The sequence below is a fragment of the Brassica napus genome, chromosome A9 (assembly GCF_020379485.1).
Source record: "Brassica napus cultivar Da-Ae chromosome A9, Da-Ae, whole genome shotgun sequence".
NCBI lineage: Eukaryota > Viridiplantae > Streptophyta > Magnoliopsida > Brassicales > Brassicaceae > Brassica > Brassica napus.
The window spans coordinates 17,545,718-17,563,788 of record NC_063442.1 but is presented as its reverse complement, the minus strand read 5'-3'; the positions used below and the strand labels follow the sequence as shown (position 1 = coordinate 17,563,788).

General features: G+C 31.7%; 1 protein-coding gene across 1 annotated transcript; it reads right to left on the bottom strand.

Annotated features, from left to right (window-relative positions):
* Positions 1–795: 795 nt before the first annotated feature.
* On the bottom strand, positions 796–1,967 carry LOC106404665. Its single transcript, XM_013845365.3, has one exon. The coding sequence runs from the start codon at positions 1,688–1,690 to the stop codon at positions 854–856; it is 837 nt and encodes a 278-aa protein (XP_013700819.1). The 5' UTR covers positions 1,691–1,967; the 3' UTR covers positions 796–853.
* Positions 1,968–18,071: the final 16,104 nt, after the last annotated feature.

The window sequence follows — 18,071 nt, the reverse complement described above, 5'->3', positions numbered from 1 at the left end:
ACCAAACTGAGAATTATAAAAATAAATTGTTTTTTTTTTAATTTTTTCAAGAATTTCTCATAGTTGCTTTTTAAAAATAATGATAAACATGTGATAAGGATACTCTTTGTACACTTGGGCAATATGACTAATGATCCGAATATTTGCAATGTTTTTGAATTAATATGCTTCAGCAACAGAATTTGAAATGTTTTGGCTTTGTTTTGCTCTCATGTAATTTTTTTTCTCTCTCTCTCTCATGTAATTTGAACAAAACTAAAACGAAACATGAAAATATCTTAAATTCTTTTTATTTATGAAAAATATCCTTAACACATTACAAACGCTTTTTCATTTTTAGCATATTTTAATAGGATCAAAACGACGTATATTCTTTACAAAATTCCACTAACAATTAATAAGATTATATAATTTGCATGTAAGTTGTCTCATCTGCGGGTAACGAACTATAGACCACGTATTAGTGATTGGTTTATAGACTGTATGAAGCTCATATTCCACTGATATTAAACGAAGAAAGACAAAATATAAAATAGTCAAGATACTAATACTAACACTTATTAAACGAAGAAACAAAAATCAAAACAGTAAGTAAGATTATGCATCCACTCCAACATCACTTATAAAGAATACTTTTAGCAATTAAATTTTTTATATGCATCAGTGATAATTGTTCAATTTCCCAAATCATAGAAATCCCGCCAAACTGTCTGAACCTTAAACGTGAGATTGTAGCTTGGACCATAAAAAGATGAAATCAGAAGAATTGCGTCAAATTTGGATATTAATCAGAAATAAGGACGAAATATAAAATATATACTTATTTCTCAAAGTTCGATAATTATTCCTTTTTTTACAATCTGAAAAAGATTAGAAAACAAGGCAACACAGCGCGTGCATCGAAAACAATCAACTCACCATCTCGACCCGCAACTGAATCCGACCCGAACTCGCCTTTCTTCGCAACCCGACCCGCTATTACTCGACAAATCAGCATCGCTCTCCTCCCTCCTCCGCCACCTGTGCTATCATGCGCTTCACCGCTACCTGAAAACGTACAAACCGCCGCTCCTTTACCTCCTGGAAAAACCCACGCGCCGCCGTTAATCCCTCCCGGAATCGGACCTAACGGATAAAACCTCATCATCTCATTCCCATCCGCCGAACACCTCGCGTCTTCATCGCACGCGCCGTCATCTGAATCCAAGTTGGAGCGCGATCGCACTTTCACAGCCTCTCTGTACTCCTCAAACCGGGTCACAGCCCTCGACCCGTTTTCGACTTTAAAAATCATCTCAACCCGACCCGGAAATTCTTCGGAGCTCCAGCTAGATTGGAATATAATCTCCACGACGTTTCTCGACGGATGACCATCGGGAAGATCGGTCAGAACGGGCAATGCGGCGGACTCCGTGGAAGCTCTTGCGGATACGCTTCGTCGGGTCGGGTTGTAAGAAGAATTGCATTCTGATTCGGGTCGACGAGAGGACCGTAAACGTCTTAAATTCGCGTCGGGTTTAAGGTTTTTATCACCGGATCCTTGTCGGGTGGGTCGGGTATCGATGACGTCTTTAACGGACTTTCTGCAGCTGTAACTTGGCAACGAGAGTTTGCCGTTGTTGGAGTGATGATAGACGTCGTCGAAAGCTCTTGATTTGCAATGCAAAGATTTAACCCACCCAATCGGCATATTCGGGTATTGGATCCGAATCCGGGTTTTCCAGTCTTTGTTTAGAAATTAAAAGCTTATGCTATCTTTAGAGATTAATGGGGGCTTTGAAGTTTTTGTTGTGAATATGTGTTTGTGTATAAAATGTATGTACGTATGCCATATTGTCCTTCCGTTCGTTTTATCGGTTGGTGCTGTCCACAAAAAGACGAGATTACCCCTTTGATCTTGGGTCTTGACCCATGTCAACGTGAATTCTCAGCTTTTTGTCTTCTTAATCATTTTTGGTTTTTTTAGTTGTCTTCTTAATCATGATTTGAAATATCTTATGATAAAATATCTAAAATTAATAGTAAACAATTTTTTATATCAAATTTACTTATGCTAAAACATTTTAAAAATAGTAATTATACAATTATAATATATATAATTTATATACATATGTATATAACGGATCAAATCAATTCAAATATTCAATATTCAGATAGTATCTAAATGAATAATAGATCGAATCAAATTTCACGGATATTTTGTTTGCCTCTATTCAACGCATAATTCATATCATGTCCATTACGTATATTATTGTAGCTATTTTCCTTTTCGATTGAAGCCTGTTAGTAATTCAGCAAAATTTATGTATACTTTGTATCTGTGTTTTAATTACAAAAATAAGTTTAAAAAAGCTGTTGCTGAAGGAAACTACAACGAGACAAGTGTAATAATTAAAGCAGTTGGTGAAGATAAAAAAAAACTCATTTAATGGAGAATATGGCTATGGCCTATGGGAATGTGTTTGGTTTCTTTTTAACATGTTGAGAGTTGAAATGAGTAAAGTCTGTTGTCGGGTAGAGACACTATTAATATACTTCATCCATTTTATATTAGTTGTCGTCGTAGAATTAAAATTTTATTTCATTTTAAGTATCGTTTCATGTTTTCAATGCAAAATTTATTAATAATATTTTTCATTTTATTTTTTTACTGATTGAAATATAGTTAAATATATAGATAATAATATTTTTATTTTTGAATTATACAAAATAAAATATTTTTTAATATATATGCGTAGATATGTGCATAAATTTAAAACGATAACTAGATTAAAAAATAATGAATAATTTGCAATAATAATAACGATGGCCGTGCTCATAAATAAAATAGGAAGTTCAATTTCGTTTGATTTAGAATAGATTAGAATATTTAGAATTGAATATACAAAGGATTGGTACACTAATTCTTTCTATCTAATATATCAACAATAAAAGTGATATGCACTCCATCTTTTTTGTTGTCAAGAAATGCATTTCATTAAAAACCAGATTAAATTGTGGCAGGTACAACAGAACCAAGGATTTTGGCTAAACCATCTTCCAAAACAAAGTTATTACGATGGTGAAACCTAAAACACACAAACTCAAACGAGCTTGCCATAAAGATAATATCAGAGACTATTCCGTGGAGATCAGAGAAGCTTGATACGCACTCAATCTTTAAGTTAATTTCATGTATCAACTTTAAGTTTGTTTCAGCAACAAATCGTATCGTTTCTTGTGTCTCTGTGGGTCTAGTGTGAACCAAGCACGGAATCTTTCCATTGAGCTTCGTTTATTGTTTTGGAACTTTTTTAATTTTTTTGACTACTGACATTGCTCAACGTTTTTTTTGTTGTAATATTGGACATTGCTCATTTTCTAATTTCGTTTCTTTTTTTAAATTTTATTATAATGCCGACAAAAATAATATTATAATGTTAACTTAATGTTTTTAATTTTTTAAATATTAAAATATTTGTTGTCAATAAATAAAAATAAAATTTTCACAGACAATTTTGTTAACCAAAGTAATGATATAACAGAAATAGAATTAATTGAAATAAGTTTCCGCTCATAGACGTGGTCGGATGGTACGTCGGGTTAGAAATCTGCCATTCAGATAAATTGCGTGTACATGTGAGAATATAAGATATTTTACATGGTTTGTTTCTTGGTTTTTGGGATTAGTTAAGTCTTTTTGGAAGTTTGGATGACCCGAGTTGCTAAAAAAAAGAATAGTATGTTTCTAGAATGGATAAAATGTCAGGGAAATTTGAAAATTCTCCAAATGCAATATGGTCAAACTCGGGTTAAGTCTTAAACACCTGCTTAATTACACATTCGATATGGACTCCGCTGTTCCTCTAGACTCTAGTATACTCATAAATTACGAAATCGATTTATACGCATGAAGTTGGCACGTCGGATTCAGCAAAACGAACTAGAATTTATAATTTTATATATTTTTAATTAACTGATTCCATACGATTTGTTGGTGAAACAAACATATCAATTTATAAACATAGAAGTATATATCAATATGAAAAAGGGTGCGACAGGTAATGTGTCACTTTTAAAAATTGTTTATGCACAATAAGACAAAAAAATGTCGCATTTCAAGTTGCACAACATGAAGCGACAACTTTAAGATTTGTACACTACAGCACAGCAATGTATTTTATTAAGGAAAATTACCACAAATACCACATTTATAATACCAATTTTCATGTTTACGCTAACTACTTTTACCCTCACTTTTAATAAAAGGTAAAAAACAATTATATCCTAAGGTTAACTAATATAGACTTAAGGTTTAGAGTTAAAGGGTGTGGTAGAGTTTTTGAAATGTGAAATTTAGGATTCTAATAAATATATAAATAAATACTTAAAAATATATAAAAACTAGGTAATAATCTGCGCCTTGCGCGGAATGTGATTATTAGTTTTTTTAATAAGGAGACATTAATCTGTTTAATCTGGATATTGGTTCTGTTTTAGGTTGTTTTTTGGTTTTTAATCTCCTAAATATCCTAAAATATAACTATTATTTTAAATCAATATTTATTTGGTTTGTTCAGTTAAAATGTTTGATGTTTTTTTTCCTATGATAATCAAAAATTACTATTATTTGTTTGTTTTCATGTTATGAATCTTTGATAGTCGTGATGTCGAACCAATGGTTTCATATTATAGTTTCTAAACGGATAATAGTTAAAAAAAAAGAAAAGAAAACTATTAAAACAAATCATTTTACTACAATTTGGTCGATAGTAAAAGAAGTATTAAGAAAATTAATATTTTAACTTTCAAAAAATAAGATATTTCAGTGGTGGTAAATACTTAGTTATAAGGTGCTCACGTCAATGTGCACATGTATGTATATGTAAAAGTATATAAAGATAGTTGATATATATAAGGATGCTGTTAATTAAATATTAAATGACATTTTTTAAAATAATACATGAAAAATAAAATTCTTAAAATGAAATGATTTAAACCAAAAATATTGTAAAATTTATATAAACTATAATATATATAACTTATATATAATTCTTTAAATATATGTATATATATATGCATATAACAGATCAAATTGGGTATCCGTTCCTATAAATATTAATATTTGTGATTTGCTTTTTTTTTAATGGATATTGAATTTTAGTATTTGATTTGCTTCGAAGAGTAACAGATATCTAGATTTTTCGGTTAGAATCAAAACGGATAACGAATCGAATCAAAATTTACGAATATTGTGTCCAGCTCTATTCGAAAACAGTAAAAATAACGTAAAGAAAAACCATGCATGTGAGTTTTATATTAGAAAAACGTAAAGTACATAGTCTGAACATATTTATGTAGAGTTTTGCTGAGAACCTCTCTACATGTGACATGTGTCCATTTTAGTGTGAACGCATTTATTACAATGTTTCTACACGTGACATGTGTCCAGTTTAATGTGAACGCATTTATTACAATGCTTCTCCTTTAATATATAAGGGATTTAAAAAAAATAGTTTTAAACATATTTTCATTTTTCAAAAGGAAATTTGAAATAAAAATAAAAACAAAACGAAAAAAAAAGTTTCAGAAAAAAAAATTTATAAAAAAGTTCGAATTTGAAAAAATATAATTCGAAAACATAAAAAAATTTACCTTTTTATATTTTTTAAAATTTTTTTATTTCTTAAATTTTTTAAATTTTTTATTTATTTATTTTTTAATTTTATTTTTATTTTTTTTGCATTTATTGTATTTTTTATTTTCTTTATTTTCTTTATTTTTTTTTTGTATTTTTAATTTTGTATTTTTAAATTTTATTTTTATTTTTTTATTTAAATAATAATTTATTATATATATAATAACAAGGGCATAAGAGTCTTTGGTCACTTAATGAAAAAATGTATTTTTGAAAATATCTTTTTAGTGGTGGTAAAAATGAAAAGTGGTACCATAAAAGTGGTAAACATGTAATTTCTCCTTTTATTAATGTTTAACTAAACTGTGACCCGTATGTCCGTACGTATAATTTTTCATTATATAACTTTTGAACTTGAAAAATTATATGATTTTTTTTACAAAACTAATGTATTATTTTATATAAAAAGTTAGAATTTTTTGTGAGATTCTTTATAACTTTTTCACCATATTTTGTCATAATTAAAAATAAATGTTTAATTTATAGTTAAAATTATCTTTTTCCAGTATCTTAAATGAACTTAAATTTTTAAAGTTTTCAAATAGCATATTTTGTAAATAGTACTTAAAGTAAATGTTAGCTATATTCTATTATATTTACTATATAATCATTTTTAGATAATATATTGTTGTACTTTTAAAATAAACAAATAAATATATAATATATAGTTATAGATATAAAAGTTTAACATATATGGGAAATTTTCAAATATACCACATTCATAGTATAATTCGACAACATAAAAATAATTTGTTTTATTTAAATAATAATTTATTATATATATAAAGAACAAAAGTATAAGAGTTTTTTGCCAATTAATGAATAATGTATTTTAAAAATATCTCTTTAGTAGTGGTAAAAATGATAAGTGGTACTATGGTAGTGGTAAACATGAAATTCCCCCAACATAGGGTATATTAATAATTTTATTTTTTTTATAAAAATACTACATAATTTACAAATTTTAAATGGTGAATGATATTTTAGTTTGTCTAAATGGTGAATACTATTTTAATCTTTTTAAATGGTGAATACTATTTTAATCTTTTTAATGGTGAATACTACTTTATTTATTTATTTAAACGAAAGTATTTTCAAAAATATGATAATTTACCAATTTAATATAATTTTCATATTTAATTCATATATTACTTCTATTTTCATATAATTTAGACAATAATTATAAAATTTATAAAAATATCATATAATTTTATTTTCTTTTTTTTGTAATATATTTTTATTTTAAATTAATTTATAATAATACTCTATTACTAATTACAAAATTATTCAGTTTATTAATATTAAAAGTATTTAAAGTTTTAGTAAGGTCTTGTTAGATTTTCTAAACAGATTTATAATTTAATATTTTTATAATATTAAAAAATTAGAAATGTTATATATTCAATAGATTAATGTTTATAATTAAATACATGTAATTAATGAAATGGACTTATTATGATTTTTTATGGGAAATTGCCAAAGATACCACATTCATAGTACTACTTTTTATGTTTACACTAATCACTTTTACTTTCAATTTTAATGAAGAGTAAAAACATTTATAATCCTATGATAAACTAATCTAGACTTAAGAGTATAATTGGTTTTCCCGCTACCACCCGCAAATGTAGCCTTTGCGGTTCGTAGCAGTTTTTGGCATTTTACAACAATAAGTCAGATTGCTGTAAACCGCTTCAAACCGCTTTAAACCTCATAAATTCAAAAGCTGGTTCCTGTTAGCGTTTGCGGTTGCGTACAATTGCGGAAGGATAATTTTTTTTCTTTTTTTAAACAATATAAATACAAAAATAAAATATTCAATAAAATTTAAATTTTTTTTGTCATAAAAAAAAATAAAATACTAAAATATATATTATATTTTAATTAATATTATAAAATTTTAAAATAAAAATATTTTCTATAATTTTTAAAAATTTAAAACTATAAATTTCTAAATATAATTTTTATATTTATTATAATATTCTGATTTTTGATATTTTATAATTATATAAAATATAAATATTGTCAATTTATTATTTAACTACTGCTGCATATTTGGTAATTAACCAGTCATAAGTATCCCGCAAACACACCAATTTCTAACCGCAGAACCAGTCGTACAAATCTCTTAAAATCGCTAAAAACCGCAACCACCTACATCTGCAAACTCCCGCAACCGCAAACGCAACTGCTGCGTTTGAACCAGCTATGCCTTTAGGCTTTAATTAGAGTTGAGGAGTAAGGTAGGGTTATTGAAATGTAAAATTTAATATTCTAATAAATATATAAATAAATACTTTAAAAATATAAAAAAATTAAAAGATAGTTCCAAAAATAATTTTAAATTTTCAAAAACAAATTTGAATTTTTTTAAAAAAGATTATAAAAAAATCGAATTTGAAAAAATTATAATTCAAAAGCATAAAAAAATATTTTTATTTTTTATTTAAGATTTATTTTATTTGAATAATTATTTATTATATATAGAAAACAAGAATATAAGATTTTTTTGCCACTTAATGAAAATATATTTTTGAAAATATTTCTTTAGTGACGGCAAATATGAATAATAATACTAAGAAAGTGGTAAACATCAAAAGACCTTTTATTTTTGTTTATGGTAGATAAAAAATGATACTTCTCTTTTAATAGAAAAGATACAGAACTTTGCAATGTAATTTCCTATTACATATAGTATAGCCGGTAGTTTTTTATCATTTGTGTAATTACGATGATATAAACATGACAATATTACATAGATGTTTTATAGCTAATAATTCTATTTTCTTTATGACAATCGCACCACTGATTATAATATCCATATTTCTACAGGATAATATATTATACAAAATATGAATATCTAAAAGTAAAAACAATTTAATCCCTTTATGTTATTTTAAAACTACTTAAAAAAATGTTATTTTAAAATTAGAATAAAATAACATTCGTTTTAACATTTTTACAATAAAAATGAGCAACATACCTGTGACAAAAAAAAAAAAAAAAAAAAGAGCAACATACGGAATGGTGAAGAGAGTGGCGACTAGTGAGGATGCGTCGCGGCGGCTCTTCGGATGGGCTTCCTGCTCAGGACTCGTTTCGTGAGAAAAACACGGCCATGGCTTTAAATTCATGAAACCTGACACGGTTTAGTTATGATCGATTTATTAAATGGCCATAACCAAATAATAAGTATTCCAGCTCAAGACCATTTCCAATGGTTTATTTTTTTTATTTTTTATTTTTAAAATAAAATTTTAAAATAAAGTAATTCTATAATGTAGTTAAGTTTTTCTCTAATTGTAGTGAAAAATATACTGATGATGAACAAAAAAAATAAATGAATTATTATATATAATCTATTTTTACTCTATTATAGAATAAAAAATTAAAGAAAAAATTGTTTTTTAAAGTAAAAAAATGATAACTATGTTTTTTTAGACTAAACTCATATACTTTATGTCCCATTAGGCTTATTATTTTTAAAATAGCAATAATATCCTTAAAATTTTGTAATTAATATAATGGATAATGTGTTCGATAAAGCGGGATCAATCGATCCCTTATCAGCAGAACGATGAGATCGATCGATCCCAATCATTATGCAGAACAAAAAAAACACGGACCATATACTGATCGACCTGGTCTATTTCACTCGTTCGGCAAATGTCGATTTCATATAGATCAATCGTTCTCTATTTGTAGACCGATCGATCACGTGCCGAAGCAAGTATAGATATGAATCATGGTAGAAATAATGTGAAATTTTTGTAAAAATTTTGTGAGCAATCAATGGAATATAGAAGACGGTGTGAGAAGAAGGTTACCATGTTTTTTTTTCAAAAATCGATTTTTTCAAAATATGAAAGTGAATATTCCCAAATATTTTCTATATTTTTCAGAACTGATTTTTTATTTGTAGAATACAACTAATCTGTAGAAATCGGTTTCTACATGTTTTAGAATTATAGTAATGTGTAGATTTTGATGTCTACATGTTTTAGATTTACAGTAAATCTGTAGAAGTTGGATTCTATGTGTTTTAGATTTATATTAATGTGTAGATTTTGATTTCTGCAGATTTTAGACCAGTAGGTTAAGTGCAGAATGTGTATTCTAAATATTTTTAGAAGGCTCTTATTTACGTAGATCACGTATTCTAAACATTGAAGATTCAATGAAAAAAGTAGATTTCGTTTTCTACTTCGTATAATGTCATTTCTACTTTATTTAGAACAAAATCTGAAAATCATGATTTAAACATTTTTAGAATTGAAAAAGTACCACTGAGTTCATATAGGTATTTGTATTTTATTAATAGTTACTATTTTCCAATTTTTTTTGTTTGTAAAACTATCTATTAAATTTATTTTCAAAAATATTAAAGGGTATTATAGAAAAGAATGACACAAAATAGATATTAGTCTAAAATGACATAGTTATCATTTTTTGCTCTAGAAAAACAATTTTCCCAAAATTAAATACTATTAAAATATTTTTACTCTAAACTCTATTTTACAGTGGAAAATAAAATTGGAGTGGAAATGCTCTAAGATGTGGAAAATATAGTGGTACTCACATTTCTGCTGCTTAGTTGTTCTTATATTCATTACATTTCCACCAAATAGGATATCTCTTTAACCGAATGATGGGACCGTAATTTATGTTACCATAAAGTGTAGTATAAGTTCCCTAATATGTAGTCATTTTTGTTACAATAAGGGAACATTTATGTAGCAATGTTCCGTTCTCATGCTCTTTTTACACAGCTTCAGTGGATCTGCAAGAGTTTCATGTATTGTTTCGCTTGACATTGTTTGGTGTCTAGAATGCAGTACAAGTTCTCATCCAAAGGTAAACAAGAGTTTGAGGAAATCTACGAGGAAGATAAGCTTTCCTTGCATGACACTAAGGAGTGTTTTAGCAAACCTGATGTTGGTTTCGGGCACATGCATTTCCGGAGACGAACAACGCTTTCCTGATCCAGCAGAGAAAGAGAGAGGTGTCAGTCTCTGTTCTATGATCAAGGACAATGTTGGGAAGGATTTTTCTCTTCCTATTTATTTCAATGAACAAATATCATCTCTCAAAAAGTGTTTTGAAGACTTGGAGTACTCTTACCTCCCAGATCAAGCATCTGAATACAGAAAATCTGTAAGTGATTAAAAACAAAACACATTGAAATATGTTGAATAATTTGGTTATTGTTACGTGTTAATTGAACGTTTTCTTTACTCTTAGATTTGTTTTATTTAATATACAAGACCTATGATCTTCAATACATCCCTTCTAATCTTGCATGATATGATATCTGGTCTCTACATAAGTATTTATCTTGAATAACCTCTCAGCCTGTTGGATTAATAAAGTTTTTGATGCAGAGAGAATATTTAAGAATATTCTAAATATTTTAATTATTTAAAGTTTTATTTATTATTAGGATAATTATCTTTATGTGTTAGGGTTTTTACGTTTTCTTATATATAGTTTTTGAGGCTATGGTTTTATGTAGTTGATGATTTGATTAATAAAACTGAGAGTTCTCTCTTTGTTCCTTGTTTTGTTTTCGACTAGAAAATAGGTGTGCTCAACGAATTTAAGAATATTCTAAATATTTTAATTATTTAATGTTTTATTTATTATTAGGATAATTATCTTTATGTGTTAGGGTTTTTACGTTTTTTTATATATAGTTTTTGAGGCTATGGTTTTATGTAGTTGATGATTTGATTAATAAAACTGAGAGTTCTCTCTTTGTTCCTTGTTTTCGGCTAGAAAATAGGTGTGCTCAACGAATTTAAGAAGACATTGATGTTAGGTATTCTTAGATTAAATAAGATCTTTCTGATTATCTTAGTTTTTCGGGTATTTTTAGAATCAGGAGATTCTAGTTCTATCTTATAAAGTTTCCGCTACATCAATTGGTATCAGAACCATGTTTTGGTTTCTTAATCAAAACTCGATCTGGAATCATGAAAAATTTGTTTGAGAAAATGTTGGATCCATTAATAGCTTCTAGGCTTTAATGAAATATGTGAAAAGCAAATGACTTGGGCCTGTGTATTCTACAGCCCAAAGAATCATTATTTATGATGTAAGGGAACTTGTCCCACATCGCTTAGAGGAAGAGAAGTTGAGCAATATATATATGTTCACTTACCATGAAAGCTTAAACAGCTTGGAGAGAGAAGAAAGCTCCCCACGCGCGCGCCGCCGCCACCGTCCGTCCGGCTCGGCTCGGCTCGGCGTGGGCTTGGGCTTGGGCTTGGGTGGAGGGCCTTTGGCCCGATAAGAATTATTCTTTTTGGACCAAGTTAAGCTCAACGCTTTGCCATTTTATTTCTAAAAAACAGCATGACATTTGTGTATAAACGACATGTACTTCGTTTAAAAACAACACAAAGTTTATCTGTTCGAAATGGATCAGTACGAGTCAACAAGAGAGAAACTTGCGGAGAAAGCTGCTCAACGTTCCACTCCGAGATCTTTGCGAGATTTTCGGAAAAACGTTCGCAACAGTTTCGAAAAACCGCTCCTAGTCTTCTCTTTAAATACGGACTCTCCTCTTCTCATTTTCTTCAACTTTTTCCGTATCAAAATCCAACAGCAAAAATCCCTCTGCGTAAGTCTATTTTGCGAGAGTGTTTCGTAGAGTTTATAGTTCGATAGGGCGATCACGAGTGAGGCGTGATTCGTCTGCCATGGTTTTATCCTGGGACTCTTTATTCGTACAGTTCCGTCTCACTAACGGAGCGAATATTTTGAGTTAAGGAAAAAGATCATATCTCGACTCCATGTCTCTTTGCGAATACGATTTCTTATCGTTCTTGTATTCGTCTTTACATTCGTATATTTCCTTAACATCGTTTCTTATTTTATAGTTTATGTCAGTCCGGTTTTCCGGCTTTTACAATCTTAACTCAAAATCGCTTTATTTCTAAAGCTCGAATCGGGTTGAAAAACGATTTATAAAAACGGGTTTTGGAACCGTGTTTGCGATTTGCTTTCTAGCACTTCCGCGAAACCTTTAATTATTATCTAATAACGATGTTTGCGATTTGCTATACGCTTATCCGCGAAACGTTTCTGTGTTATTCTGAAAACGTGTTTGCGATTTGCTTTATAGCACTTCCGCGAAACGTTTCTGTTTTATTTCATTATAAATGAATCGTTTCAAGATCGTTTTTTTCAGCGAGTTTGTGAAACATTCTAAGTCTATAAAAATGATTTCTGCGAACGCTTTTTAAGCGAGTTTGCAAAACGTTTTTCCAAGACTTATATCGATATGATTTGGTTCAAACACCAAAAATGAACATCGATTTTAGACTATTATTTTATTTAAAATAATATGTTAAATATTGAATGGAGTACTAATCCGTTTTCATGTTTTCTCTACAGGAAAATGACAAACGATAATGACACCCCCACTCCCATGGACACCTCGGATGTCATTCAGACTCCACTCAACGCTGCAGCAACTGGCGTGACAACCGCTGGAAACATCACAGCGTCAACCACTGCAGCAACAACGAGCACTTTCCTCCCTGCGGGGAATGCTGCTGATGAAACCACTCGCCGTACCCTATTCGGTGCTGGTCTTTATCAGACGGGTTCCATTTCAGCAACTGCAAGTGGTCCGGTGGCAGTTCAAACTCCTCCGACTGTCCCTAGTGTGTTCACTCAAGGACTGATGCCAAACCAATTTGATGGCAAAGGCTTCAAAACATGGCAGAAGAAGATGTTGTTCTTCTTGGCAACGATGAAGCTGGAGAAGTTCCTCCAGGAGGACAAGCCCCTTATGCCCTACGGGATTGATGATGTTCACAGCCTCGCAACTGTTGACATATGGGTGCATTCCGACTTCATTTGCAAAGGCTACATCTTGGGTCGCCTCATTGACCCATTGTACCGTGTCTACTGTGAGATCCCCACGGCGAAAGAGCTATGGAGATCACTAGACAAGAAGTACAGAGGTGAGGACGCTGGCTGCCAGAAGTATGTGGTCTCAAAATTCCACGACTTCAAAATGGTGGATTCAAAACCCATCATGGATCAGGTGGAAGCGCTTCAGCTCATTTGCCATGAAATCGCTGCTGAAGGAATGTCCATCTGCGAGACATTCACAACTCTCAGCTTCATTGAAAAGCTTCCTCCAAGCTATGCGGATTTCAAGAACTACTTGAAGCACAAGAAGAAGAAGATGGGGCTCGAGGAGCTCATCACGAGGCTTCAGATGGAATCCAGAAACCGAACTGCTGCAAAGGTCGGTACAAAGGAGCACAATGTCAACATGGCTGAGCACAAAGGCAAAGGAAAGGCCCACGCCTATTCTCCTGCCAAGCCTTCCAAAACTGCTGCAGCCTTGAAGGCTTCTGGAAAAAACTTCAAGAACAAAGGTATTGAGATCAATGCGAATGTGGAGAAGTTCAAGGGGAAATGTCACTACTGCCACAAAGTGGGGCACAAGACAGTTGAATGTCGTAAAAAGATCAAGGATGAGAAGGATCAGGCAAATCTCACTGAGGAGGATCTCGTTGATGTGGTGACTGAAGCCAACATGGTTGAAAGCAACAACCCCAAGGAATGGTGGTATGACACAGGTGCAACCACCCACATTTGCACCGATAGGGCGATGTTCAGCACCTATCAGAAAAGCAAGACTGAGGAGAAGCTCAAGATGGGAAATACTGCAGTCTCCAAGATTGAAGGACGCGGCAATGTGATCTTGAAGATGACATCTGGACGTGAGGTCACTCTGACAAATGTGAAGCATGTGCCTGACATGAGGAAGAATCTGGTCTCGGGAACCTTGCTCAGCAAGAATGGATTCGCCACAAGTTTTGAGGCGGATAAGCTCGTGATTAGGAAGAATGGGATGTATTTGGGAAGGGGTTATGTTAAGGGTGGACTTGTCAAGTTGAATGTAATGACAGTCACTCCAAAAGTTGTAGCTCCAAAAGTTTCAATGAATAAGAATGAGCCAGTTGCTTATTTGGTTGAGTCTTTTAATATATGGCATGAAAGATTAGGCCATGTAAACTACAAATCTATACAAAGATTAATGAATTTAAATCTAATTCCTAAATGCAAAACAAGTAAACAAAAATGTGAAGTATGCGTACAGGCTAAGCTCACAAAAACGCCATCACCTCGTGTTGAAAGAACTAATAAACCTCTAGATTTAATTCACACCGATTTATGTGATTTAAAATACTTACAAACTAGAGGTGGTAAAAAGTACTTTGTGACCTTCATAGATGACTGCACAAAATATTGTTATGTTTATTTATTACATAGCAAAGATGAAACCTTGGAAAAATTTAAAGAATTTAAACTCGAGGTCGAAAATCAGCTTAAAACTACTATTAAAGTAGTTAGAAGCGACAGAGGAGGCGAATATGATGGTCCGTTCAATGCATTCTGTAAAGAACATGGAATAATCCATCAAACTACAGCTCCTTACTCACCAGAATCTAATGGAGTTGCTGAACACAAAAATCGAACTCTAAAAGAGATGATGAATGCTATGTTGCAGGAATCTGGGTTACCCCAGAACATGTGGGGGGAAGCGTTGCTTACCACTAATTATATCTTCAACAAAATTCCACACAAAATAACTGGCAAAACTCCATATGAATTATGGAAAGGTAATTTACCTTCGTATAAATACCTCAAAGTGTGGGGGTGCCTGGCAAAAGTTGCGGTACCACCACCAAAAAAGGTCACTATTGGACCTAAAACAGTGGATTGCATCTTCATCGGATATGCACATAACAGTAATGCTTATCGATTTCTGGTACATAAATCTGAAATATCAGATATTCATGAAAATACAGTCATGGAATCAAGAAATGCATCTTTCTTCGAAAATATTTTTCCATATAGGGAAAAACAAGGTTCAAAACGAACTCGAGAAGAAAGAGACAATGACAAGAACTCAGAAACTGAGACAAACGTCGAGATTTCTATAAATGATATTTCAGAAAATGAAGAAAAAGATGAACCTCGAAGAAGCAAAAGAGCTCGAAAGAAAAAATCTTTTGGAGAAGATTTCCTGATGGCATTTTTAGTAGAAAATGCTCCAAAAACTTTGGCAGAAGCCATGGCTTCACCAGAAGCTCCATTTTGGAACGAAGCTGTCAGGAGTGAATTAGATTCGATTATGCAAAACTATACGTATTACATAACGGATTTACCACCTGGCTGCAAAGCATTAGGGAATAAATGGATAATGACACGCAAACCTGGTGGAAAATACAAGTCTAGGCTTGTAGTTCAAGGATTCCGACAAAAAGAAGGCCTTGACTATTTTGATACATATTCTCCAGTGACGAGAATAACATCAATAAGACTAATGATAGCAATCGCAGCCTTAAGAGACTTAGAAATCCATCAAATGGATGTAACAACTGCTTTTCTAAATGGTGATTTAGAAGAGGAAATTTACATGAAACAACCTGAAGGTTTTGTCATTCCCGGACAGGAAGACAAAGTATGTCGACTTGTAAAGTCACTTTATGAGCTTAAACAAGCTCCTAAACAATGGCACGAAAATTTTGATAATACAATGATGTCAAATGGTTTCAAAATAAATGAATGTGACAAATGCATATACTACAAAACTACCAAAAATGCGTATGTTTTACTATGTCTATATGTAGATGATATGCTCATCATTGGAAGCAATAAAGACATTATCAATCAAACAAAGAACATGCTCAAAGGGACATTTGAGATGAAAGACTTGGGATTAGTAGATGTAATTCTCGGGGTTAAAGTCAAAAGAAATTCAAACGGAATTATCTTAACCCATTCTCATTATGCTCAAACAATATTAGAGAGATTTAAAAATTACTCTAATAGTACGGCAAAAACTCCGTTAGATCCTCAAATGCACTTGACAAAGAATTCAGGTGAAGCGGTTTCACAAAACGAGTATGCACGTGTAATTGGAAGTCTCATGTACTTGACAAATTGTACTAGACCAGATCTGGCGCATGCAGTAAATGTACTTAGTCGATATACAAGTAATCCAGGTCATACACACTGGAAAGCTATAACGAGGGTACTCAATTACTTGCGCTACACCAAAGATTTTGGGCTTCATTATGGTAAAGAACCAGCAGTTTTAGAAAGATACAGTGATGCTAACTGGATATCAGACTCTAAAAGCTCAAAATCCACGAGTGGATATGTATTTACACTAGGAGGAGCAGCAATATCATGGAAATCTACCAAACAAACAGTGTTAGCCAGATCAACCATGGAATCTGAGTTCATAGCCTTAGACAAAGCAGCAGAAGAAGCTGAATGGCTTAGAAATTTTTTAGAAGATATCCCTATGTGGGAGAAACCTGTGCCAGCTATACGCATACATTGTGATAGTCAATCAACAATAGCTCGGGCTCAGAATAATCTCTACAATGGTAAATCTCGTCACATCAGAAGACGACATAAAACCATTAGCCAACTTATCTCAACTGGTGTAATCACAATAGACTACATCAAATCGGCTGACAACCTAGCGGATCCATTTACTAAAGGTTTGCCACGAGATGTTGTTGCTAAATCATCAAAAGGAATGGGTTTAAAGCCTATAACGAATGAGGATGCTTGACTGCAACCCTACCTATCACGACTGGAGATCCCAAGACGTAGGTTCAAAGGGAAAACAAAATCAAACACAATCTAACCAAAGCACTTGAGACAAAATAGTCTATTCCCAGCTCCTAAGATGATAAAAGTGCTAACGAATGTGTGAAGGATAAGCATAAGCTTTTAATGATTCCATAGCTTCTAAGCGGAGTATTACTCAATACTTTTCATGGTCAATCACCTAATGAGTGTGAAATGGGGCCGTTTCTAGGAGAATGAATGCAAGACTATATTCTCTAAGTTCACTCATGAAAACCAGGAATAGTTCAGGGCCACAATGAACACAATAGATAACTAAGTTCTACGAGAAAATGAAGCTGCGTTATGCCTGTTGTCTCGGTCTACATAAAACACCGGTTGGTTCAAGACATCATGTTCACCTTCTGGTAAAGTAAACCCGACAGATATTAACTATGAGTGGTTCAAGGCTTAAAAATGCCACCAACTCAAACACAGTGAATTTTTCGCAAACACTCTCGATAAGTCTGTCTAGTCTAGTCCAGATTAGAATAAGTATAGTGTTTTAGAGTCTATCGAGTCTGCATTTAGTCTGCATATGTCTAGAAGAGTCATTTCTATTCATGTGGGGGATTGTTGGATCCATTAATAGCTTCTAGGCTTTAATGAAATATGTGAAAAGCAAATGACTTGGGCCTGTGTATTCTACAGCCCAAAGAATCATTATTTATGATGTAAGGGAACTTGTCCCACATCGCTTAGAGGAAGAGAAGTTGAGCAA

Coding starts and splice junctions, on each gene's coding strand:
- LOC106404665 (XM_013845365.3), bottom strand. CDS start 1,690: ATGCCGATTGGGTGGGTTAAATCTTTGCATTGCAAATCAAGAGCTTTC.